The sequence below is a fragment of the Peromyscus maniculatus genome, chromosome 4 (genome assembly GCF_049852395.1).
Source record: "Peromyscus maniculatus bairdii isolate BWxNUB_F1_BW_parent chromosome 4, HU_Pman_BW_mat_3.1, whole genome shotgun sequence".
NCBI lineage: Eukaryota > Metazoa > Chordata > Mammalia > Rodentia > Cricetidae > Peromyscus > Peromyscus maniculatus.
The window spans coordinates 65,019,345-65,047,218 of record NC_134855.1 but is presented as its reverse complement, the minus strand read 5'-3'; the positions used below and the strand labels follow the sequence as shown (position 1 = coordinate 65,047,218).

Below are 27,874 nucleotides of genomic sequence, written 5' to 3'. Positions count from 1 at the left end.
GATGTTTTGGGAAAACTTCCATATTTTTTGATAGTTTCTTTGACTGCCAATAACACAATATTGTTCTCCTATTTCCACATATCCTTGCCAGCATTTGTTGTAATTTATTGTCTTGACAATAATTATGATTGAGTTGAAGTTAAATCACAATATAGCTTTATTTTTACAATTCTTTGTACCTATGATTGTTTACTATTTACTCAAGAATTGTATTAATCACTTATATTTCTTCCTTTTAGAACATTCTACTGAATTCATCAATTCATTTATTGGCTGGATGTATACAGAGAATATAATACATAAACAGAATGGCATTTTATTCAGCTATTAAGAATATGGAACTGGAGATCATTATATTAAAGTAATCCAAACTCAGAAAGAAAAATATTACATATTCTTTATATGTAGTATCTAGGCTTATGCTAACATTAATATAGTGGACATATTTAACCATATATTTGTGACATAAATGAAGAAGTGGACCACAATGCAGAGGTAAATAGGTAAAGAGTGTATCTCTGAAACAGAGGGTGATGGAATATATCTGACCTGACTACACCAGGGAAGACATTTGAATACAGGAATGGAACACTGAGAGGTGTGAGAGAGTAGAGAGAGGAGGAAGCAACTAGGAGCGAAGTAAGAACAAAGTATGCAAGTATCCATGTTTGAAAACATCACAAAACAAACTTTCAATACAATAAGTAAGATAAAAAACAATATAAGCTTAAAATTTTTAAGAAGAAGAAGTTTCTTAGCACTAGGCATCAGAAGGTGAATGGATTCATTTTTTTAGGTCTATATCTCAAGACTTTCTATTATGAAATGATTTGCTCAAATTTGTGGTCTTAGAGTTTTGAAACTTTACTGGAAAGTCATAAAATTTACTGTCATCCATCCTGTTTTTCCACAGTTTGAGAATGTTTGGTTAGATAAACATGATATAATTTAGTGAAGATTGTCACAGTACAAGATTTATTTAAACATCTTATTAAAATATATAACACATTGGTAAAAGTATTTCTCTGAAAACCATGTGCATCTATTTTGTTTACAAATCATGCTGAAATTTTTTCTACCATCATGCAAAAATCCAAATAAAGGAGCATGTAAGGTGCTGCACTAGTACGGGAATTTATGACACTTTGTAGGCACCATTCAGTCAGCCTAGAACATTTTAATATACACGTTAGTTTTCATTCTCAGTTGCACAGTACATTTTCATATGAGCAATTCCTTAATCTGTCTAGTCTTCCCTTTATGCATGAGCCATTGACACACAGTAGTTTAAAACCTTGTAATGCTCCTATGGGTTAAGGGAAATATCATTGCTACATGAAGTTGTTTAACATATTATGAGTCAATTATGTTTCTCTTCTGAAAATATCTTTTGACACCAAACCTTCTTCATGGCCTTTTTCATCTCTGTATTTCTCAGAGTATAGATGAGGGGGTTGAACATAGGAGCAATGATGGTGTAAAACAGGGCAAAGATTTTGTCCTCAGGGAAAGTGGTAGGAGATCTAAGGTAGGTAAAGATGGAAGGGCCGAAGAATAAAATAACCACAGTGATGTGTGACCCACAGGTAGAAAGAGCTTTGCGTCTTCCTTCTGCTGAGTGATTCCTTAATGTGAACAGTATAACCATATATGAACCAAACAGGAGAACAAAGGTTACCAAAGCTATCAGTCCTGAATTGATAACCACGAGGACACCAGTGATGTACGTATGTATCAGTACAGGCAAGTTTCAGCAGAGGGAAAATGTCACAGTAGTAGTGGTCAATTTCTCTGGGGCCACAGAAGGGTAAGCAGATTAGTAAAGAAAACTGGGAAAAGGAATGGGCAGCTCCACCAACCCAGGAAGCCCAGATCAGGATATGGCACCTGGTTCTGCTCATGATTACCATGTAGTGGAGAGGCCTGCAGATGGCCACACAGCGGTCAAAGGCCATGGCTGTCAGGATTAAGACTTCAATAAGGCCAAAGAAGTGCATAGCAAAGACCTGCAGCATGCAGCTTTCATAGGGGATTCTTTTTCTTTGCACAAGCAGATCCCCAATCAGTTTGGGTGTCACAGAGGAGGTATAGCAGATGTCCATTGAAGATAGGTGGCTGAGGAAATAGTACATTGGTTGGTTGAAAAGAGAACTGCCTCTAATTGAGAAAAGGATCAGCAGATTCCCTCACAACATGGCAAGGTAACAGAATGTGAAGAACATGAAGCAGAACACTTGTATGTTCTGCTTAGAAGACAGACCCAGGAGAAAGAATACTGATATGTTCCTCTGGCATTCCATTTATTATAGTGTGTGCAAGAATACTTATCTGGAAATGAGAATTTCAGAAGCAACAATTGTAATTGAATCACAACCATGTAAACATGACTGATAAGTCATACATACTTTCCCAATGAATCACAGAAGCTAATCAATTCAATAAATTAATTATAGTTTCATGTAAATTACATTTGTTTGTTCAATAGTTTTTTATTAATATTTTCAAATATTCTACTACATTGATAATATTAAGAGAACATTTTATTGGGTTTTAAAAGATAAGTTAAATTTTGGAAAGGAGTTTAAAGTTGTATTATTATTATTTCTAATGATATGAAACAGATAAAAACACAATTTGAAGTAGAAAAATTATTTCACTTATAATTTCAGTTATATAGTTTATACATACCATGATATTACTGTTTATATTTCTTCCATCTCACAGCATATAATAATATTTTAGGTTTCTTTGGATAATTTTAGTGGTACATTACTTTCAAATTTATATTACTAAAATTTTAAGTTACATTATCATTAAAATATTTCACTAACATGGTGATAGTAACTTGGCAAAATACACTGATTTATAGTTAATGAAAATATTCCATGTTGTCTATGCAATAAAACATTTAAATCTACGAAAATACAGTGACAATTTGATTGCCAATATTTTGAAAATAATTAGAATAATATTTAATTTTTAGTAAAAAATGATAGGGATGTGCAAACTCTACTATCACTAATGATTGGACAAACATATGAAGAAAAGACAGTAACTTAATTCTGCCAAAAATGTGGTGTGTCAGATTAAATAAGGAATAACCAATTAAAAGAAAAAAATATGCAATCTGATTTCAAATTTTGTGGTTGAGAAACTATCAAATATTACCATAGCCTGAGTTATGAAGTTGCACATGTTATCCACTAAGATCAAGTTAGGAATCTAACTAAAGCAGTGGACAAGTACACTATACGTGGTGCATCCTCTCAGATCTGATCTGTGAGGAAGTGAGGATCATAAGAAGGACGTTCTACCGTATTAGCAAAACAGTGCTTTATAATGAAAAAATGTGCTTAGAGTATCATCATTCACATTTTTCTAAATGTTTAACTGCACTAATGGTCCCTTTCTGCCAGTGAATAATGTGTATCAACTAATTTCTGATGGTCTGAGTACTGTTCACCTGCATCATCCAATACCTGTAGAGTTGTATTCACAGGGAAATAATGGAATTTGAATTGTGACTCCATATTTTTCAATCTTTAATCTTTATATTTTATGTAAACTTGTCACTAAAGGTGAAAGTATTTTTAGATTTCTAAGAGAGAATAGCCATTTATTGTAGACTTGAATAACATGTTCACCTTATATGTATCAACTGTTTTATACAGTTCATATTATATTAGTATTCATAATTTATTTTGAATGCATATGTGCTGTGGGATGTTCTGTATGGCAAATGTGTTGCTCTGATTGGTCAATAAATAAAACACTGATTGGCCAGTGGCTAGGCAGGAAGTATAGGCGGGACAAACAGAGAGGAGAAAAGAAAGAACAGGAAGGCAGAAGGAGTCACTGCCAACTGCCGCCAGGACAAGCAGAATGTGAAGATGCCGGTAAGCCACAAGGCACGTGGCAAGATATAGATTTATGGAAATGGATTATATTAAGTTATAAGAACAGTTAGCAAGAAGCCTGCCATGGCCATACAGTTTGTAAACAATATAAGTCTCTGTGTTTACTTGGTTGGGTCTGAGCGGCTGTGGGACTGGCAGGTGAGAGAGATTTGTCCTGACTCGAGGCCAGGCAGGAAAACTCTAGCTACACATATATATATTATTATTTTGAGTTTCTGCACTCGCCACAGTTGTTCTCAGTGACACAAGATCCTCAACTTCTCCATGTTTCAATTTCTTCATCAATTAGGAGATGAAAACAACTATTTTATACATGAGGATATTAAGGTATTCATGAAGCTTGCATGTACAAACTCCAGACAGTAAAAGAAGTGCAGACCCATAAATGATTGGTTTCATATTATATCCCTTTCTATGAACAGATTAATCATTGTTGAAATGTCCTAAAAGTAGACATAAAATTGAAATGTGTTGAAATAATTGAAAAAAGCAATAATATTCATCTTTAGGCAGAAATCTGAACATGTATGAATGTAGACAGTTTGAGTGGCAACATAAATGTGCTCTGATGGTATTATTTAAATTAGAATGCTGCTTATGCTTATCTTAAACAGTTAAATTGTATATTAGCAAAGCTAAGTAAAAGTTTAATTTTAATATTTCATAGCTTTGAAGTAGTCTTTTGGAAAAGTGGCCTTTTTCCCATAGTTTGATTTTTGTAGAAAAATATGAACACTATTGTCTTAATATATTATCTAAATTTAAAATTCTGTTTTATTACATATTAAACAAAATATTGAAACCAGAGTATTCTTGCTCAAATTCTATTTACAATATCTGAACAAATAACCTTAAAAATAACAAAAGCAATTGTCAAACATTTATATTGATTTTACAATAAAAGTTACAAGGTTTACCTCTATGTGGATTATGGATGTTCTTCAACTTAATTTTCTGCTATTTCTCTTCATACACTTACCTTATTTAGTTACTTAGTTAGCTGACCTTGCCTTCATATATACACATGAAATAACACTATAATTTCCCCAAAAAATTCGGGGTTTCTGTCTTCCTGTACAAAATAAAAATTTCACTATCTTGTAAGGACAGTGAAGTTTTTTATGCATCTGGATTTACATTGCAACATTTATTCAGTTTAGAAAAGACTGTGTGCATTTAATTGCTGGTACTTCTTTATACTTACTCTTACTCAAGATTAAAAATTACGTTAAAATACCATGCAACATGGACACTAAGTGTTAGGATCCTTATAATGAACCAAATATAAACAAAAGAGTTCATGATATCTTCATTTAAATATTACTGCAAGGAGAATCTGTTCCTTAAGAGCCTGTTAAAAATGATGATCACAATATAATAGTAATGAGAAATGTTTGCATTCCACAATCCTCTTGATAATTTTATGGCTTAAATTTACTTTCTCTTATAGTAGCCACTCTCTGAGTACTGTGTCTCTAGAGATGAGTACTCTTATTTAGATCTAGAGAGGCTTAAGAAATTTGTCTTGTTCTGGTTAATTTCCTCCTCAAAAAGCAGAAAGAAACCATGGGTGTTTGTGTGCATCTGTGCATGCAATAGGGATAAAGGAGAGAGAAAGGGAGAAAGAATAAGGAAAGAGAGAGGAAGGAGAGGAGGAGGGGGAGGAAGAAGAGGGGGTGAGTAGAGTTATCTCCAGAATGTCAACAGGGAACATCAGGGAAAGAAACACAGTCCCATGATCAGCATCATGATTTGCATCTGACTACTTTTTACCGGTTGTCTCAAAACAATAAATGGACTGTTTGTTCTTCCTTCACTGAATGATTTTTGATGTGAGTCACAAAGGAATAGAAATAAGAAGAAATATACATTAAAATAAAATACTTTGCTGCTCTCATTGACAAATGAGACTAAAATTTTGTCATTGAAAAGTGAGAATGAACAAAATCAAGAACCTAAATTAATCTGTCTATATATAAGCATACTACATATTAAATTCAAAGGTAATAATACATATACTTGCATACATACATACATATATATATATATATGTTTTTATAATGTTTATCCATATAGCAATATGAATCTATGAACAAATATAAATGTATATAATATTGTAATGATTTCAATACAATGTTTCCTCAAAAACATGATGTTCTAACTCACTATTAACTAAGACTCCAAAGATTATGGGCTGACATCTCTGAAACACTGGACCAAACGTAACCCCTCAATATTGGGTAGCAATTGCTTCAGAGGTAAAACGTTACTTCTTGTGAGAATCTAATGTTGTAAAGGGAGAGAAACATTATGTCCCGATTAAGTTCCTTAAAATTCAGGAAGTAAAAAAATCAATAGCTTCAGGAAATTCCTGAATGTGATCATTAGATTCATTAGGCCCAGCCCTCCTCAGGGCTGTGTAAGAAAAAGTAAGAAAAAGTAATTGTGGAGAGTCAGACACAACACAGAAGAGGCTCAGACTAGCTGGCCTGCCTGGAAGATGGAGATCAGCCAAGCTTCCCAAGAGGAGAGGTCATCAGAGCTACCTTGAAGGGTCAGAGACCTAGTGAATTTCCTGGAAAAGCCTCAGTCTAATTGAGAAACCTGGAAAAGACATTATACCACCTGTGAATCTACTTGCAAGTTGCACAGTAAGATTCAAATTTCCAGCTTCCATGTGCCCTCAGCCCTGGTGGGTTAAGCTTTTGATATACAGCTGTCTTTGAATCATCTTTCCTTCTTTCTTTCTTTCTTTCTTTCTTTCTTTCTTTCTTTCTTTCTTTCTTTCTTTCTTTCTTTCTTTCCTTTCTTCCTTCCTTCCTTCCTTCCTTCCTTCCTTCCTTCCTTCCTTCCTTCCTTCCTTCCTCTCTCTCTCTCTCTCTCTCTCTCTCTCTCTCTCTCTCTCTCTCTTTCTTTCTTTTTTTTTGGTTTTTCGAGACAGGGTATCTTTGTGTAGCATTGCGCCTTTCCTGGAACTCACTTGGTAGACCAGGCTGGCCTTGAACTCACAGAGATCCGCCTGCCTCTGCCTCCCGAGTGCGAGTGCTGGGATTAAAGGCGTGTGCCACTACCGCCTGGCGAGTCATTTTTGTTTCTATAAATAATGCCTCAGCCATATTTCTGTAAGTAACCCCCATAAAACTCATGGGTTTTCATGACGAACTTTCTTGATATTCTTACATCATACAACATTTATTTTCTGGATTAAAAAGTTTCATTTTTGGGGAAAACATGTTAAGGCACAGGATGTTGAGGGGAAGTGGAACAACAGGATATTTTAAGGCAGAATGCTAAAGTGGAGACCACAACTGACGCAACAGTATAACCTGAGCTTGTCAAAGTGCACGATGTCAAAGGGAAGGGAAATAGCTCACCAACTGCATCTTCAGGAACAATTCAATATCTTTTGAAATCCCTGACATTGACCAAATTCACTAAGACACTCCCTTCCCAAGTGTATGTAATCGATAACATATAATCTGTTAAACTACTGTGAGATATTCTCAGGCAAGCTGTACTGTCTAGAAGAAGCTGAGGAACAGGCACCTGGAAGAGGCACAGATCAACTGAATGAGCAGCCTGGAAGACATGCTCTCCAATCTCTTGAGCTGCCAGCAGATTATGCAATGTGCTCATTTCTAGCTGTCATGAGCTACCACCCGTGCTGGAGTGGGCTTCACTGATGCAGTTGTCTTTGAGTCATTTCTGCTCTTGTCAGTAATCCCTCATCTTTATTCCTATGAGTAAGCTCAATAAAACTCATTGATTCACCATGTTGGACTTTAGTGCCATTATAATTTAGTCTGTCATTGATGCCTTTTTGGGATTAGTAGACATTTGTACACATCTACCCAAGAATGTTGTGTACAACAATTAAGTGATTCATGTTGAATATTTTCGCAAAAAAATTCTGGCAAATATAGATACACACAAGAAATCATATGTATAATAGGATTGCTACAAATTTAAAGTATTGGCATTGTGGTTATAGTCCCATAATACTGGTACATTATCCATAAAACGGTGTGAATATAGATGTAAAAGCTGATATTGTGGAATGTAAACTATAAACATTAAGTAGCCATGGAAAACACAACTAGCAGAAAACTAATAAGACAAAGAGTAAAATATATGAATAAGTATAGATAGAAAAGAAATTTCAAGACTATAAACTAAGCTGAAATCCATGTGAGATAGTTATTGACAATCATGATAATTAAGATGATTAAAAGTTATGAGTCTTTTTATTAATGTCAGACCAAGAGCAAGCTTGTGCCTATGAAAAGCCTTTTGATGTCCAAGTGCAGGGGTACAGTATTATTAAAGACAAGACCCACATTACAGTAGTGCTTGAGTGGTGTTTACATTAGTGACAAGTTTAGGGTAGCCTAGTAACATCTTCTTCTTTCTTTGCAAAGCTTAGTAGTATCTTTCAGATACTATTTAATATGTCTAGATTGTGGTCAAGGTCATGGTCAGACCCAAAAGCTGTGCCAAGAAGGATATGGGTGTTGGGGGTGGTGTAGAAGTTTAAGAAGTGTCTAGGCAGACACAAAATAAACTTTGGACAGCATGGTGTTACATTAGTCATTGCAAAACCATACTCTTAAGAAAAAGCAAGCATTCTGATGCATTAATCTTTTAGATTAAAAGGTACAGCTTGTTAAATAAGAAAAAAATCTGCAAACAAAATTTAAAGTTATTCTGGCTATAGAAATATTCTTTATAATTCATGTACAGTGAATCATGCCTGAACTCTACACACTTGGGAGGTGGAAGCCAGAAGCCTAGAGGAACTTCAGCATCATCCTTGGCTATATATATTCAATGAGTTCAATACCAGATTGGCCTTAATAAACTCTATCTTTAAAATAAAATGAAATAAACCAACTGCATATAAGACAAAAGGATCAAGAAGAATTTAGACTATGGGTATTGATAAATTAGGGAAAAGGCTTTATAAATATGCAAGGGGAGTTTGAACAAAGAATATTACATTTTCAATAGTCCAGTAAAGCAATTAAATAATTAAGAACAGATACATTTGTCTAACTGTGTATGACCCTAACAACAATGGTTCAAGTAACTCTAAAATGAATCCTTGTATTCAAAAATAAGTGAAGCTCTTACTACTCCTCAAAAAAGCTTTTTTTTTTTTTTTTTTTTTTTTTTTTTTTTTTTTTTTTTTTTTTTTTGCATCTGATGAAGAGCAATGGAGTAAACTACAACTAATCAAAGAGAACAGTTGGCCTTAGGCTGCCCATTACCAGTTGATATATCTACAATAAAATTCACACTCCTAAGGCTCAAGAACATCACAGAAGAGAGGTCAGAAATATTCTAAGTGGAAGAGGATCAGGGCACCTACCATAAGCTAGCATCTTCTAAATATGACAGAGAAGCTGTACCCATGAAATCTCAAAAATGTGATTTCCTAAAGAAAATCTGTACAATGACAACAACACTTGACATCTTATAGTCAACATCTTGTGATATATTAAAAAATCATTAGATGAAGGTTTACAGGAAATAAGTGACTGCTTCTGATGTGCAATGGAACAGCAGCTGAAACAGTTATTCTTGAAGAGTAATTAAGCTCACGCCTCTCAATAGTAGAATGGCATTTAATAGAGGGATGTGGAGAACAACAGGATGCTGAGATGAAGCCACATACACACATAGCCAAGAATAATGGACAGCTGAATTAAAAAAAAATCAACAATTTCCAGAATTTAAAATCCTGAATCAAGACATGACACTAGTGGAATTCTGAGATTCTAAGATCCTGATCCTTCTGCCAGGGGGCCCTTAAGCAGATCAAGCTACACAACTATCTCACTTATGCAGAGGGCCTAGTCCAGTCCTATAGAGGCTCCACAGCTGTTGGGCTAAAGTTCATGAGTTCCCACTAGTGTGGTTTGGTTGTCTCTGTAGCTTTCTTCATCATAATCTTGACTCACCTTGCTCATAGAATCTCTCTTCCCTGGACTCCTGGAGCTCAGCCTGGTGCTTGGCTGTGGGTCTCTGCATCTGCTTCCATCAGTTACTGGATGAAGGCTCTATGATGACAGAGTATTCACCAATCTGAATACCAGGGTAAGTCAGCTCAGGAACCCTCTCCACTATTGCTAGTAGTCTAAGATGGGAGTCTATTACTTATGGTGGGGCACATCGCACAGCCTTGATGCAGGGGGAGGGGCTTAGATCTGCCTTGACTGAATGTACCAGTCTCTGCTGACTCCCCATGGGAGGCCTTACCTTTTATGGAGGAGGGAATGCAGGTTGGGATGAGGGGGAATACAGGGAAAGATTGGTATGTAAAATTAATAAAAAATTCTTATTAGAAAAAGAAAAAATAGAATGGGATTAAGTTATCAGATGCCACTGTAAGATTATCAAAATGTGTACTAAATCAGAGAAAGAAAGGTAAGAATAATGAGTAAATTTAAACTAAATAGAAAATAAAATAAAAAGGAAAAAAATTAGTTGAGGTAAGTCTCAAACCTTGCTGGATTCTTTCTAAAAGAGGCATCACAAAGATGTCTGTAAGGAACATCCTAGAACAATGGATGTTATCGGCATGTACTTCAAGAAAACAACAGGAAAATTTCAACAGAAATCTATGCATGATGAGTAATAGCATATAGAAACTTCCTTCTTTGATACAGCAATATCTCAAATTCTGGGTGAAGTTTACAACTACATGCTGGAGGTTACAGACTCCAGTCTGAGCTGACCTGCATTCCTCACAACTGTACTTACGTAAGAACTATGAACAGAAAGAACAAGTCCATCACATCTTACTCTTGATATTGGTAATTTAATTATTATTGGCTTTTGTCAATTTGGTTAGTGAATCAGCAGTTTAATTTAATTTTAATTTACATAAAATGAAATGACCATTTGACCACATTTTTAGTGCAATATTTCTTTTGTGTTGGTATGTTTTGTCTACTTTTCTTATATGTTAGTTCGTTTTAATTTTAGTTTTGGGGTCTTGGGGGCATTTGTTTTTCTTTTGAGAGCGGGATAAAGAGGAAAGAGAGAATATTTTTATTATTTAAAGTTGTTTTGTACAATATATTTTCAACATTTACTCCTCACCCAACTCCTCCCACATCCTTCCCACATCCCTACCCACCCAATTTCATATTCTCTCTTTCCTCTTTCTCCCGCTATAAAGAGACAAAAGAAAAATATTGGCATTCTATCATATCTTCCAGGCAGGACATATTGTAGGTTAGAGGTTTTTGTGGCTGGATTGGTGTTTATGTTTTACTTTGGTAGCCTGTAGAATATCTTCCTGTACCAAAGACACTAGAACATAGGGGTGAAGATTCCTTGCAGTCTCCAGCTTGACTTCCCCATGTTCAATTAGTTGTAATGGTTTTGTCTTCAGCCATGTAGCCCTGTAGTCAGTTTTCTGAGAATAACCCATTGTGACAGCAATAGCCCATTTTTTTTCATTTTTTTTTGTTAGTTTTGTCTTTGTTTTTGTTTTTTGTTTGTTTGTTTTGCAGGAGGAGACTTCTGTGGAACCCCCTTAATCTAAAACACAATTGAATGTAACCTTGTCCTGCTATGGGAAGATTTGTTTTGTGACAAGGAAAAGCCAGTTGAGACTCTGTTACCCAAAATAAGAGGACATCCCGTTATGATAGCTTTCATATATTTTAGGGAGGTTCCACTGCATTGGGTTTCCATGCCATCCCTCAAATACACCTCAATTCTAGCTGTCTCCCCCTGTATTCACTTCCTCTGACCTATCTCCCCTCCCTGTCCCAATTTTCATTCCAACCAGTCCCCAGTCCATCTATAGTATCTATTCTATTTCCCCCTTCCAGAGTGATCCATCTGTCTCTACCCCTGACAGACAGTCACACACACACACGCACACGCACACGCACACGCACACGCACACACACACACACTTTCTCTATACCTAACCTCTCTGGTTCTATAGACTGTCACCCAGTTATAATTTATTTAATGGCTAATATACACATATTAATGAATACATATTTATTTTTCTGGGTCTAGTTTACCTCACTCAGAATGATATTTTCTAGCTGGATCCATTTGTCTACAAATTTCATGATTAATTGTTTGTTGTTTGTTTGTTTTGTTTCTTAACAGTTGAATAATACTCCATTGTGTTAATATATCACATTTATCTATCCTTCTCTTGAGGTATGTCTAGGTTGTTTCCAATTTCTGGCTATTATGAATAGAGCAGCAATAAACATGGTTAAGCTAGTGTCCTTGTGATAAGATGGAGCTTTCCTTGGGTATATTACCAAGAGTGATTTACGTAAATCCTGAGGTAGATAGATTCCCAACTTTCCGAGAAACCACCATACTGATTTCCTTAGTGGCTGTACAAGTTTCCATTCTTACCAGCAATGGAAGAGTGTTTCTCTTGGTCCTTATCCTCATCAGCATGATGGGTCTCTCCTGTTATTGTTCTGAGCCATTCTGACAGGTGTTAAGATGGAATCTCAAAGTAGTTTTGATTTCCATTTCACTGGTGGCTAAGGATGTTGAATATTTCTTTAAGGCTCTCTCAGTTATTTGAGTTCCATTTATAGAGAATTCTCTGCTTAGATCTGCAGTCCATTTTAAATTGGTTTATTTTGTTTTTTATTTATCTAATTTCCTGAGTTCTTTATACATTTTAGATATTAGTCCTCTATCAGATGTGGAGTTGTTAAAATCCTTTCTTACTCTGTAGGCTGCCACCTTGTCCAAAAGATGGTGTTGTTTATCTTACAGAAGGTTTTCAGTTTCATGAGGCCCCATATACTAATTGTTGATCTTAATGCCTGTGCTATAGGTGTTCTGGTCAGGAGATTGTCTCCTGTGCCAATGAGTTCAAGGCTATTCCCCAATTTCTCTCCTATCAGGTTCAGTGTGTCTGGTGTTATGTTGAAGTCTTTGATCTGCTTGAACTTGAGTTTTGTGGAGGGTGATAATTATGAATCTATTTGCATTCTTCTACATGCAGACATCCAGGTTGAGCAGGACCATTTATTGAAGATGCTGTTTTTTTTCCATTGTGTATTTCTGGATTCTTTATAAAAAAAATCAGGTGTCCATAGGTGTGTGGTTTTATGTCTTAGTCTTCAATTCAATTCCATTGATCATCATGGCTGTTTTTATGCCAATACCATGTTTTTTATTACCATAGTCCTATACTATAACTAAAAATCACAAATGATGAAACAGATCTCTGATATTTCTTTTATTGTTCAGGCTTGTTTTAGCTAGCCTTTTCTTTTCCATATGAAATTGAGAATTATTCTTCCAAGGTTTGTTAAGAATTGTGTTGGAATTTTGATTGAAATTACACTGAGTCTGTAGATTGATTTATTTTTGACTATTTGGATTATTAAGAAGTGTGCTACATGATTTCTAGGTATTTGAGTATTTCCTAGGTTTCACTGTAACATTTTTATTTAATTACATTTTGTTCAAAGAGTCATTTACACCAATTGAAGCTTGTCTCATGACTCAGACTGCTGCTTCTTAGCAAATCCTGTGAGATCTTATGGAGCAGGCACTGCTTACAACTGAAAGTTAAAGAGACAACTAGGTTAAGTAAAGGCTATATACAAATATTTTACCTGACTACTGTTCTGCGTGCCTTTTCTGTTGACTGTGCAGAAACCTTGACCTATACCTACCAATTTACTTACTATTAATATTCTATAGTTATTGGCCCATAAATATAGAAACACTGCTCTTAAGATTTCAGACTCTGATAGATAAATTATCTGGATTGTTTGATGCTTTTACTACTGCTGTGCTTACAACAGTCTTTCATTTTCATCCTCGTGTATGTGTACACACGGTGTGTACATGTGTACGCCTGTTTGAAATTGCGTGGATGAACCCCTGTGAGTGTACTTTCATCTATGAATGAAAGAAAAAGTGTTAGAGGAAAACTTACTACTACTACATTCCTAAAGTAATATAGTTTCTAGCTGCCTCACAAAGTTGTTCATATATATATAATATATATATATATATTATATATAGGGCCTTAATTTTTTATAGAATATATTTTAATTTTTCCTCCAATTCCTCTCAGAACCTTACTCCCTACAAACCCACGCAAATTTATGTTTTCTCTTTTTGAAAAGAGATCAGAGCATACAAGCAAAAAACCAACAAGACAAAAAAAAATGACAAAACAAAACAAGAAGAACACAAAAAAATTTAAAAAAATAGTGCCATTGGGTTGGGGCCACATCTTCAACAGTAAGCCTGTAGTGGAAACTTAATATTTAAAACTGTAACACACACACACACACACACACACACACACACACACACACACACACACAAGTTCTTGACTCCTTTCATCATCTACTACTTTTCAAAGATATATTTCAATAGTCTTATTTATTAATTTATCAGTGGGAGTGGCAGTGTATATTAATTTTAACATGCACTTTTTTGTCATCTCAACACACAAGAAAATCAATGAAGGAAGAAGGAATAGTCCACTGCTGTTCCGTGACAGCTGGTCAAAAACATTCCGATCCAAATTACAAAACTCATAAGGGATTGTCATGTGTCTGAGTATGTATATTTCCTTCCCCGATACTTCTTGACATCATTCTGAAGTCTTTCTGTCTCTCTGTCTCTTTCTCTTTCTCTGTCTCTGTCTCTGTCTCTCTGTCTCTCTCTCCCTGTCGCTCTCTCTCCCTGTCTCTCTGTCTCTGTCTCTGTCTCTGTCTCTGTCTCTCTGTCTCTGTCTCTCTCTCTCTCTGTCTCTCTCTCTCTCTCTCTCTCTCTCTCTCTCTCTCACACACACACACACACACACACACACACACACACACACACAGAAAGAGAGGTAGACACATACACTCACACTTCTCTTTATTTCTCCTCTCCAGAACCAAGAACTACTCCAAAGAAAACTCAGTGTTCCTCCTGTGATTCTCTTCTTGTTTTTCAGAGAATGAAATTAGTCAAATGAGTGAAAAGTCCTCGAGGCTCTGTGGATCTCAACAATAATCCTGGACTCTAGAGACACATTGCTAAGAGACTTGCTACTACAAAAGTTGAAAGTGAGTTGTAGCTCAAAATTCATAAGAGCCCTGAAGAAGAGGGGTACAAATGTGGACAACGGAGTGCTGTGCTACTAACATCATTTAAGGGAAGCTCCTGAGGGAAGAAGAAGCTTTGCATTCAAATTTAAAGATGTTACAATTTATTTTGTTTTCACCTGGCTCTTGTATGCTTACAGAGCTAGCTATATATCTGTGAATATATAGATTCAAATAAATTTGTGAATGGTATTCTCAAAATGTTCTCATTAATCTTCAATAAGGGTAAGTATAAAGAATTATCAGCTTTCAAAATGTAGGATATTTCTCTTATAGACTGAAGAAATATAGTAGTGCAAATCCACAGCTATTTAAAGCTTACACTTCTTATACAGTACTGGAATTCTCCATGTGGAAAAGATAAATGCAATCCTGAGGTTTTTTTTGAGAATTTAAATTTTTCAGACTGTTATGTAGTCTTCCTTTTTATTTCAAGTGTTTATGTCAAGCAAGGTGAGCAGGATGAGCTACTGAGAGGGGTAGATGTGTGATAAGGAGTAAGAGAAAACTAACCCAGAGAGCATCTGTAATTCATGTGCTGGTAATTTTCATACTGCTACCATTATAGGCACCAAACATTTATTTTGTTACTTTTAAGTTATTAATTAAGGTGTTCATTAAGAATTGGACAAATGACCTTGGAGGCTGTTCTTTTTTGTAAGTTATTCAAATTGCTAGACATTATATTTACTTTTCTTTTGGAACACATTATTCCACAAATGAAGCATAAATTTTATCTATAAATTTGATCCAATTCATTTAATACATAAGACATTGATGTGTTTCATGGAGGTGATATTGTTTGTAAATTTTTTTTTGCTAATGCTTTGATTAAATGGGAGACAAGGAATTGTTAGAGAGATAGTCTCAGAACATGACAAATTTCAGACTTTCTGTTGTTAATGTAGAAAAAAACAGCTGAAATTGAAATTTTAGGTCAATATACTACACAATGATTTTTAAAGCTTTCTATTTTAGCCTCAAATAGTTGCAAATGTCATTATTAGTGAAGTTGTAAAATATGGAAACTGTGGGCCAAAACTCTGCAGGATTTGTGATAAACATTCCTGCAAGATTACTAAATTAGCAATTTAGGTTTCACCTATAAATTCATTCTGGATGCTAGTTAACTTTTTCCAGCAGGGCCAGAGAGACACATGTGTAGTTCCTGCCCTTCTAATTCTTTAACATGAATTGCAGCTGGAAAATTGATAATAATATATGTGAATGTGTAAATAAGTCCTGAAATAGTACATGCTAAGAGTATTTTTACCACACAGTTTGCACTTAGATTATATACTATCTTCTCTTCAATTTGTTGTTTACACATACCTGAAATAGTACAAGCTAAGAGTATTTTTACCACACAGGTTGCACTTAGATTATATACTATCTTCTCTTCAATTTGTTGTTTACACATATATTCTATAGATTTCAAATTATCTGTCAATTTCAGTCTTTCTTCCTAATGTGCTTGTGTCCTCGCTGTTTATGACTCTTGAGTTGACCTAAAGATAATATATTACACTAAAGTGTATATGAGAAACACAGTAAATTTTCTGTCTTTTCAAAATATCAATAATAAAAATGTAACTATATTTTACTTTTAAAATTATATTTAGAATGTTCTCCACGTAGTATATTTTATTAATTCCAGTAGGTAACTCCCATCTCTCTACCTCCCTGCCACCATATTTCATGGAATATTTCCCATCAGTCATATAATTCACATTTAAAAAATTTAAACTTACAAATATAAATATATTCATTCATAAAAACATTCAGGTAGCTACTCTATTTCATGTTGGAGAGAGAAAATATTCCTAGCATTCTTCTCTGTTTCAAATAATATATGCAACTGAAACAAAAAATAAGATTAACTCCCTATATTATATTATTAAATATATATTAAATTATTTTCCTATTTAAAATTTCACATACAACAATAGCACATTTTGTTTTTATGGGTGAAATAGTAACTTTAATTTATATTGTAACAGATAAGATTTTCTTGACATTAGTAATATTACAGACTGTAAGGGAAAATTGATAAAGTACCATTTGAAATATCAAATTTAATTTCTAAATACTAAGGCAATTTAAATTGATTTATAGAGTTTTATCTGTGGTTTTTTAAAGTAGTATCTAATACGTGTTTATAATGCTGACATAGTTGTCATCACATTGGAAATCTTTTACCTGGTTCCTTTTCCCGTAGATACTTAATTATTCTTGCACAGGCTATAATAAATGGAATGCCAGAGGAACATATCAGAATTCTTTCTCCTGGGTCTGTCTTCTAAGCAGAACATACAAGTGTTCTGCTTCATGTTCTTCACATTCTGTTACCTTGCCATCTTGTGTGGGAATCTGCTGATCCTTATCTCAATTAGAGGCAGTTCTCTGTTCAACCAACCAATGTACTATTTCCTCAGCCACCTATCTTCTATGGACATCTGCTATACCTCCTGTGTGACACCCAAACTGATTGGGGATCTGCTTGTGCAAAGAAAAATCATCTCCTATGAAAGCTGCATGCTGCAGGTCTTTGCTATGCACTTCTTTGGCCTTATTGAAGTCTTAATCCTGACAGCCATGGCCTTTGACCGCTATATGGCCATCTGCAGGCCTCTCCACTACATAGTAATCATGAGCAGAACCAGGTGCTATATCCTGATCTTGGCTTCCTGGGTTGGTGGAGCTGCCCACTCCTTTTCCCAGGTTTTTATGCTAATATGTTTGCCCTTCTGTGGCCCCCATGAAATTGATCACTACTACTGTGACATTTTCCCTCTGCTGAAACTTGCCTGTACTGATACGTACATCACTGGTGTCCTCATGGTTGTGGACTCAGGAATTATTGCCTTGGTAACCTTAGTTCTCCTGTTTGGTTCATATATGGTTATACTGTTCACATTAAGGAATCACTCAGCAGAAGGAAGACGCAAAGCTCTTTCTCCCTGTGGGTCACACATCACTGTGGTAATTTTATTCTTTGGTCCTTCCATCTTTACCTACCTTAGGCCTCCTACCACTTTCCCTGAGGACAAAATCTTTGCCCTATTTTACACCATCATTGCTCCTATGTTCAACCCCCTCATCTATACTCTGAGAAATACAGAGATGAAAAAGGCCATGAAGAAGGTTTGGTGTCAATAGACAGTCTCACAGGAGACACACAATTTTTTTTATTCATATGATGTTAAAAGAAAACACTGCACAATTATTAAAGTGACCATATCATCAAGAAGAACAATTAGTATTTGAACTGTTCAAAGCTTTGCTCATTTATAAATGGCAAAGATGAGAATATGAAGAATACTTACTAACAAATATTTCACTGTGAATCCTAGTAAGAAAATCGGCATTGAAATTATTCTGCATCAAAGAACGGTTGTTATATTGTGTAATCAATTTCCGTGCTTATTTAAAATGTTATTAGTTTTTCAATTTGATTTATTACATGATGATAAGCACATTTTTTTTCAGCACAATTTAGAAATAGATTGAGATTGAGTCCAGAAAAAGCAATTTAGTGATGAACTTTATATTCTGACAGGATTTGTAAATAAACCTCATATGGTGACCCTCTGAAACAAATCTTTCTATGAAAAAGTAAAACAAAAGAGAATTTGAATGATTATGACAGAAAAGATTCACCATGCATTATCTGAGAGCTGCTGCCTTGTCCATCTCCTTATAAATGTCATAGGCACATAAACAGTTTTATGGATGGTTACAGCCATAGGCACACACAGTGGGTTTATAGATATTTTCAGGTTTAGGGTGAATTTATGAGATGATCTCTTGAACTCTCCACAGCTTGTGAAAACACTGAATGAGGAAATAAAACTTTTTACTTCTTTCCAATAAAACTTAATTAGTTTAGCTGCTTTAGAATTATACGTTGGGAAGTACAGCACATGTCTGATTTTCTTGATACCCTTACATGAGAAAGGATTCAGGTCATCTTAATCAAATGACAGAGTGATAACAGAGTTTTTTTTTTCTGTTTTTAGATTATTTCATCTGTTTCTAAACAAATGATGTAATGGTTTGCATTGTGTCTGGTTCCTCCCCTCACTCTCGGCTCTCTTGCTGCCCCCTACCCTTTTTCTGTTTTTCTTTTTTTTCGTACAATGTATTTTGTTCATATTCTTTTCTATCTCCAACTCTTTCCAGAACTTCTAGCTCCTTTACCCACCCAACTTCACACTCTTCCTCCCTCCCTCTCCCTCTCCCTCTCCCTCTCCCTCTCCCTCTCCCTCTCCCTCTCCCTCTCCCTCTCCCTCTCCCTCTCCCTCTCCCTCTCCCTCTCCCTCTCCCTCTCCCTCTCCCTCTCCCTCTCCCTCTCCCTCTCCCTCTCCCTCTCTCTCTCTCTCTCTCTCTCTCTCTCTCTCTCTCTCTCTCTTTCTCAGCATGAAAATTCAAGTGAAAGCAAAATAAACAGACAAAAATCATACAAAGATACCAAAACAAAACAAAATTTATGAAGAAACATGAAGTCCATTTTGAGTTGGCCAACTACTCTCAGAAATAGGGCCTACCCTGGAGTATGGTTGATATACTCAGTGACTCTGCATTGGAAAATAAACAAACAAATGAATTGATTTTCCTTTTCCAAGCAGGTATCATTTAGAAATAGCTTCTTTGTTGTTGGAGATTTTGCATCTACTTCACCTTTGCCATTATTGGATTTTTGTCTGGAGTGAACCTATATAGGTCTTAAATTGCTGTCATAGTCTTTGTGAGTTGTGTATCAGTCCTGGTGTATCTGAATGATGCTCCTTTTTAACGTCATTTACACCTCAAGTAAATGCAGATCCAGAGCCTTGAGGGGAGGGCTTTGATAAACACATCTCATTTAGTTCTGAGTGTTCCAAAGTCTCTCATTATTGGCACAGTGTCCAGTTGTGAGTCTCTGTTTTAATTGTTTTAATCTAGTGCAAGAGGAGCCTTCTCTGATGATGCACTGGTTGGATGATGCACTGATTTATTGATATAGCAATTTTTCAATGGGAGTTATTTTATTGTTATGTTCCCTTAGCATGATAATAGTGGTAACTGAGTTTTGTCTTTCAATCTGTCTGTCTGTTTCACTGCCCTCATTTGTACCAAATTCCCTGCTTTATAGACTATCTTATCCTCTATATTTGTCTTTCCACTTTCCTGGGCTCACCCTTTCTCCTTTTCCCTAAAACCTCATTTCCTCAGTTTTAGTGGAAATAACTTACTTGCCTGGCAACATGAAATAATGCACATTTCTTGGTTGATAGTATTTTTCATTCATTTACAGAGTATTCTGAGGATCTAATTGAGCCCACTTCATCATATAACCAGGTAGATTCCATTAATTATAATTAGTTTGCATTAGTGAAGCTAACACAAGGATGTGATACAGTAACTTATATGGAAACTCTTAAATTTATCAATATTGCCTAAGTTACCATCCCCTAAGGTCAGTTATCCCTAGCCTATATAATTCACATTATTATCTATTTCAATTCATATTCTCAAAGGTAGCAGCTTATCCCATTCACATTTGTCATGAAACAGTACATAGACTATTTGGTTCAATGGCCAGGCTCTTGAACATGTTGGAGATGTACCTTATGTTACTCAGAGCTCTCTGACAAAATGATGTGTAGACACTAGACTGAGGGGCAGTAACACTGGGAACTTTCTCTCCCTGTATCTCAGTGTCTCCCTCATCCATTCTTCCTTCCATTTGCTTTAGCCACAAGTACAATGCAGGTTTCAGTATGTAAGATATATTGGATATGCCATTTCAGCTTTTATGTATGTATTACAATCAAAACTAGAACAGGAATTAAGACTGTGGTTGTCATTACTGTATTATATAATTATATTATGTAATGAATTTCAGATATATTTATGTATAAACAGGTACATATACATACCTACTTTAAATGAATGTGTTTGCTACAAATTAAAGGCATAAACAAAATTTCATCTCCTTCTTTAGTCCTTACCTATTATATTTCTTAACTTATACTTACTTGAGATTTAAAAAACATTATTTATTGAATTATTGCAGAATATTACTATATACTGTGTGAATATATGTCACTGTGATTGGTTTAATAAAGAGACTGGTCAATAGCTGAACTGAATAAGGTTAGGTGGGAGAGCCAAGATGTGAATGCTGGGAAGACGAAGGGCCAAGTCAGAGGAGATGGCAGTCAGATGCTGAGGAAGCAGGATGGGTAGAAAATGAGGTAACAAGCCATGAGCCATGTGACAAAACATAGAGAAGAAATATATGTTAACTTAAAATGTAAGAGTTAACTAATAACAAGCCTGGGCTATTGGCTGAGCATTTGTAATTAATGTAAGCCCTCATTGTGTTTATTTGGAAGCTGCTTGTGGAACAGAAACTTCTACAATAGTCATAATTAAAGTTTTCCTTGGTTATGATAAAAGATAAATTAGATATAAAACTTAGAGTCACAAAGATAAGACATATTAGACTATTTTCTCTAAATTTGCCAAATACAAAAGAATTGGATATTGTAATTGTAATTCTTACTTAATAACTGTTTTGTTGTATGTAATTTCACTATGTTAAAATTAAGCCTTTTTAAATTAGACAAAAAGGGGAAAATGTGAATATATATTGCTGTGATTGGTTTAATAAAAAAGCTGATTGGTCAATAGCTAGGCAGGATAAGGTTAGGTGGGAAAGCCAAACTGAGAATGCAGGGAGAAAGAAAGGTGGAATGAGGAGTCATGAGGAACACAGAGAGGATCAAGATGGACATGTTGTACTGAGAAGGGGTACCGAGCCACATGGCAAAGCATAGATAAGAAATATGGGTTGATGACAGCTGTGGAGCCTAAATGGTACCAAACTAGGTGCTCAGCATATGGGAGCCAGTTGTAGAGCGTGGTCTGTTTGAGGGACCCCTAGCAGTGGGAACAGGATCTATCCCTGGTGCATGAGCTGGCTTTTTGGAATCCATTGTCTACCATGGGAAACCTTGCTGAGCCTTGATGCAGAGGGGAAAGGCTTGGTCCTGTCTCATCTGAATGTACCAGGCTTTGCTGACTCTCCATGGGTGGCCTTACCCATTTGGAGGAGGGGATGAGTAGTGAGTTGGGGAGAAGGTTTGTGGGGGGGAGTAGGAGGAGGGATGAGAGGGGGACCTGTGGTTGGTTTGCAAAATGGATAAAAAAAAACTAAAATAAAAAATAAAATTAAATAAAAAAGAAAGATGAGTTAATTTAAAATGTAAGAGTTAGCAAGTAAAAAGCCTGAGCTATCAACCAAACACTTATAATTAATATAAGCCTCAGTTTGTGTATTTGGGAATTGTTGGCAGGACAGAAATTTCTGCCAACAAATTATTTATTCATTAATTCATTAATTCTTTCTTTTCCCCTTGAAAATAGATTATTTTTTCATGCACCATATCCTGATTAATAATTGGATGAATAAAATATTCATTCCCTCTCTCTATAGCACAAAATACCTCTCTTTAACCTCTTTTGTTTGAGACGGGGATCTCTCCCTTCTCTATTAGCATGTCTACTTTATCTTTTCAGATCATGTTTAGGAAGCTACACTGTTGGGGTATTATGGGAGAAGCAAAGGGTGGAACTTTGCATGTGCAGGAGGGAAAGAAGGAAAGGGTGGAAATGACACATTTATATTTTGATATAAAAATTTAAAAAAGCAAAATTATACAAATGAATTCGTTTTCCACTAGTTTTTTTCAATTTAAATAACTTCCATGTTGCATTGCTAATTTAAGTATTTAATTTTTAATAAAATACCCACAGATATAAATGTTCTTGGATTATAAAATATTAAGAGCATGGTGCTAGATCACATGTAATAATAGAGAAAAAGAGAGGAAAACTATTAATATTTTTAAAGTGTGATTTTCTACTGTGCATATATCTCTGTGTCTTTACATGGGTATAAGGTTTCTGGAGAAGGTGTGCTTGTGAGCCACCCCATATGTGTACTAAGAACTGAACTCAGCTCCTCTATAAAAACTATATTCTGTCTAATCATTGAACCAAGTCTACAGACACCTGACTAATTATCCAAATCAACTTTATGGGCCAGTTACTTGGAGTGCTTGTTTTCCATTTCTCTCTCTCTCTCTCTCTCTCTCTCTCTCTCTCTCTCTCTCTCTCTCTCTCTCTCTCTCTCTCTCACACACACACACACACACACACACACCTATGCAAATAAATGGTGTTCAATGTCTCAATAAATTCAAAGTAAAATATATTCCATGATTCAAAATTAGAGCTATTGTTTAAGTTTACACCTTACTTGTGTTTTGTCATATACTTTTATCTTTAACAGTATTTGAGTCTGTAAGGACCCCAAACTCATCTTTTACAAGGACTTAGTTGTATGTTGAAAACTTTTAGTAACTAATCCTCATTTTAAACCACTCTTTCATTGTTTGATTAACTGAATTCAACTTTTTTCAGGTCAAAACTAACATAAAATCTGTGAAGTAGTCCCTCAAACACAGGTTCATATCAGTGTTCATCATCAATGATCTCTATATTGCTGGCATTCATCAATCCAATCTGTCTTTTCAGGGCCCTGCCATGTATTTCTATTACACTGAACTATGGGAAATGCTACTGTGTTTATTCTCTTGGGGCTTTCTGAAAACCAAAACATTGAAGTCCTCTGCTTTGTATTATTTCTAGTTTGCTACGTTGCTATTTGGATGGGCAATGTGCTCATAATTATTTCTATCACTTTCACTCAACTCATGGAACAACCTATGTACTTCTTCCTCAATTACTTATCACTTTCTGATCTTTGCTACACAACCACAGTGACACCGAAACTCCTGGCTGATTTACTGGCAGAGAGGAAGATTATTTCCTATAATACTTGCATGACACAGCTATTTGTTCTTCATTTCCTTAGAGCCATAGAGATCTTCATTCTCACTGCAATGGCCTATGACCGCTACGTGGCCATCTGCAGGCCTCTTCACTACACTCTCATTATGAGCAGACAGAGATGCAATGAAATCCTTGCAGTTTGTTGCACTGGAAGATTTCTGCACTCATCCAGTCAGTCCCTTCTCATTTCCTTTTTGTCCTTTTGTGACCAGAATGAGATAGATCACTATTTCTGTGATGTGTACCCTTTATTGAAATTGGCTTGCACTGATACACAAAGAATTGATCTCTTTGTCATCGTTGATTCTGGCCTAATTGCTTTGGTAACATTTGTAATTTTGATGATCTTTTATTTGCTGATATTACACACCATTAGAGTTTACCCTGCAGAGAGCCATTCCAAAGCTCTCTCCACGTGCAGTTCTCATATAACCATTATGGTCCTGTTTTTTGTGCCTGTTCTCTTTGTTTACATGAGACCAAATATAACATTCCCAGAAGACAAAGTGTTTGCTCTTTTCTACACTATCATTGCTCCCATGTTCAACCTTCTGGTCTACACCTTGAGAAACACCGAGATGAAGAATGCCATAAAGAGAATATGGTATCATCAAATACCTTTGTTAAAGAAGCATATTCCATGACGGACTCGAAAAATGTGTATATGTGAATATCAAGCCATTCTACTGTGGGCGCCATGGGCCCTGGCCCCCGACTGGGAGTGGCTGCGGCCTTGCTTGCTGACCTCGATCAGATGTCCTCCCTATTCAGATTCCCTACCGGTATCCACCCTTCTGAATGCTTAAGGGAAGTTCCTTGTTTGTGTATCCTGCATTTTGGGCGTTAACAACTTAGATGCAAGAATGTAGAACATTGGGTCTGGAATGTAGACCATTGGTAGCGAACTTCTGCCCTCCGGGGGTTCCTCCATTTGTGCTGTAAGCCTGTATGTATTTAAGGTTTCTTCCCTCTTTCAATAAACGGCATTCGACATCCAATCCTACGAACGACCCGCTGTCTCTTGTCTCTATTTTTCAATCCACAGCCCTTCGCTCAGACATGGTGAACGGGTATTGGTAATGCGGGCATTACCGCTACATTCTACAACTGTCCTGTTGCTGACTTTGCTTATGATATTTTAATAACCGTTCATATTTGCTTGTTGTGTTCTTTATTCTCTCTTCTTTTTGCTTTCAGTGTGGCTTTCAGTGAATTGAGGTTCATATTTGTGTAAAGCAAATGTTGATTTTGTAAATTTTGATTCTTCCATGTCCAGTCATTTTCCTGTGGTTTTATTTACTTATCAACTATCACATTCTAAACAACTTAATAAAGATGACATCTTGGAGTCATTTGTAGAACACTGGTGTTTGGGGATACTTATGTATAATAGGTAAAATTGTTTTACATTGGCACAGAGATTGAGAAATAATATAATGGAGAATAAACACATCTCTATGTTTCTTTCTTTCTTTTTCTTTCTTTCTTTTTTTTTGTTTTTTCAAGACAGGGTTTCTCTGTGTAGCTTTGTGCCTTCCCTGGAACTCACTTTGTAGCCCAGGCTGGCCTTGAAGCTCACAGAAATCCACCTGCCTCTGCTTCCCAAGTGCTGGGATTAATGGCATGCACCACTACCGCCCAGCCCCATGTTTCTTCAATAACAGAAAGTAATAATAATTCTCATATACAGATTGTAAATGTCAACTTCTATAGGATAAGGTGTAAAGATTAAGTACACATTCTCCATGACTCTTTTTATTGTTTTGTCATTTATTATTTAACTTTAAAAATATTTTGAGAGTTCCATACAAGAAAACTGTATTTTCATAATTTGGAATCCTCCCTCTTCCCCCTCCAATCTTTGTCCCCATACTCCCTCCCAAGCCCATGGCCTCTTCTATAAATACTACTGTTACACCTATACATCCAAACACATTCACAAAACCCATAGAGTCCATTTAGTATTGCTCTATGTATGTGTGTTTAGGCTGACCACTTGGCCCTATTGGATACCCTATGAGGGGGCTTGTTCATTGGAAAAGATTGGTTTTTCCTTCTTTCATCAGCCACTGATGGCTGGTAGCTCTTCATGTAGAGAAGTGATAGCTTGTAAAAATTTCCTCTTCTACATGATATGTGACTGGTGGTGAGTATCATTATTCAGCTCTCATTTAGGCATCATATTGTTACAATTTCTTGGGTATAGCTTCTCCATCATATCTAGAAGACGTTGCCAGCAGGTATGCACCTGTATCCCCTAGAGACATCAACTTGAGCATACACACATATGCAGCCATTTAAAAATATCAGGGGATTTCTCTCTACACCCATGATATCTTCCTCCCTCATGATATCTCTCTCATTGTTTTCCCACTCCATCCCTGTTCCAACTTGACCATCCCATTCCCTTATATGGCCCTCTGTAGCTAGAGTTTTCCTGCCTTGCCCACAGTCAGGACAAACCTCTGTCACCCGCTAGTCCCACAGCCGCTCAGATCCAACCAAGTAAAAACAGAGACTTATATTGCTTACAAACTGTATGGCCGTGGCAGGCTTCTTGCCAACTGTTCTTATAGCTTAAATTAATCCATTTCTATAAATCTATACCTTGCCACGTGGCTCGTGGCTTACCCGCATCTTCACATGCTGCTTGTTATGGCAGCGGCTGGCAGTGTCTCACTCTGCCTTCCTGTTCTCTCAATTCTCCTCTCTGTTAGGCCCGCCTATACTTTCTGCCTGGCCACTGGCAAATCAGTGTTTTATTTATTGACTAATCAGAGCAATTTGACATACAGACCATCCCACAGCAGCCCTCTGTATGGCAAGACAATTGTGTAGCTTGATCTGCCTGTGGGGGACCCCTGGCAGTAGAATCAGAATCCATCTCTGGTGCATTAGCAGGCTTTTTGGAGCCCACTCTCTATGTGGGGACACCTCTTGCAGCCTTAAGGCAGGGGGAAGAACTTGAACTTGTCTCTACTGGATGTGCCTCCTCATGGGAGGCCTTGCCTTTTTGTGGGGGGGGAGGGGTGAGTTGGGGGCAAGGCTGGGGAGGTGGGAAGAGGGATGAGGGGGATCTTTGGTGTGTAAAATGAATAAAAAAAAATTAATGAAAAAAACTGGGAAAAAAGAATATCAGAGGAGATACTACAGTTTTTGAGTGCAACAGAGAAAAAAGGTTAATTTCAGCAAAGGAAGAGGAAGGAATTTCAAGTTACTCTGCACGCACACACACACACACACACACACACACACACACACACACACACACACACACGGCAGCTAAGCAGAGAAGAAATTATATAGAAAGAGAGGAAAGTGTACTCCAGGCCCAACAATGTACCATTCTACCCCAGAGACTCAGGCTGAAACACATATCCAGACCCCAGGCTAACCCCTACAATTCTGTGTTAAGGCTTTCCCCGAGGGACGTGCTAGTCCCTTAAGCCAAGGCTCCAGAGGATCTTAACCATAAGAGGCCTTAACCATAAGGCCTCAGTCTTCAGGCCTACAGCTCTCCTGTGTGAGAAACCCATCTTTAATACTGAGCAGATCCCCCTATTATTCCATGTTCCTAGCTAGCCCCTGTGACATGGCACAGATTCCTGAAGTTTAGGATTCAAGTTCTCCCCTTTGAAACCTAATTTTTGGGCTTGCTCACACGAGAACTAGATCTTGATGCACTTCCAGGAGTAAGGTTCAAGGCCCTGGTTGTTAAGCATGATAAAATGTGTTGCCATGGCAACTTTGATAGAGGCATGAGGTCATCAAGATTTGAAGTAGTGCAATAGAAAAATGCTCCTGCCCTTGGAACAACAGGGTTTTTTTTGTTTGTTTGTTTTGTTTTGTTTTTGTGCAAACCAAACTCACAGACATTGTTTTTATTTCCCCGTATCACAACTTTTTAGTTTGTGTCATTTGGCAGTCATCAGGCTT

General features: G+C 36.3%; 2 protein-coding genes and 1 pseudogene across 2 annotated transcripts; 2 read left to right on the top strand and 1 right to left on the bottom strand.

The window, feature by feature from the left end:
* Nucleotides 1–1,360: 1,360 nt before the first annotated feature.
* Nucleotides 1,361–2,300, bottom strand: LOC102906709 (olfactory receptor 4P4-like; annotated as a pseudogene).
* A 14,968-nt stretch (nucleotides 2,301–17,268) lies between these two features.
* LOC102906400 (olfactory receptor 4P4-like) lies at nucleotides 17,269–18,193 on the top strand. Its single transcript, XM_006997560.3, has one exon. The coding sequence runs from the start codon at nucleotides 17,285–17,287 to the stop codon at nucleotides 18,191–18,193; it is 909 nt and encodes a 302-aa protein (XP_006997622.2). The 5' UTR covers nucleotides 17,269–17,284.
* A 5,459-nt stretch (nucleotides 18,194–23,652) lies between these two features.
* Nucleotides 23,653–24,582, top strand: LOC102906097 (olfactory receptor 4P4-like). The gene has a single exon (XM_006997559.3). The coding sequence runs from the start codon at nucleotides 23,653–23,655 to the stop codon at nucleotides 24,580–24,582; it is 930 nt and encodes a 309-aa protein (XP_006997621.2).
* Nucleotides 24,583–27,874: the final 3,292 nt, after the last annotated feature.

Excerpts from the sequence above, each read along its gene's own strand:
- LOC102906400 (XM_006997560.3), top strand. The coding sequence starts at position 17,285 with ATGGAATGCCAGAGGAACATATCAGAATTCTTTCTCCTGGGTCTGTCT.
- LOC102906097 (XM_006997559.3), top strand. The coding sequence starts at position 23,653 with ATGGGAAATGCTACTGTGTTTATTCTCTTGGGGCTTTCTGAAAACCAA.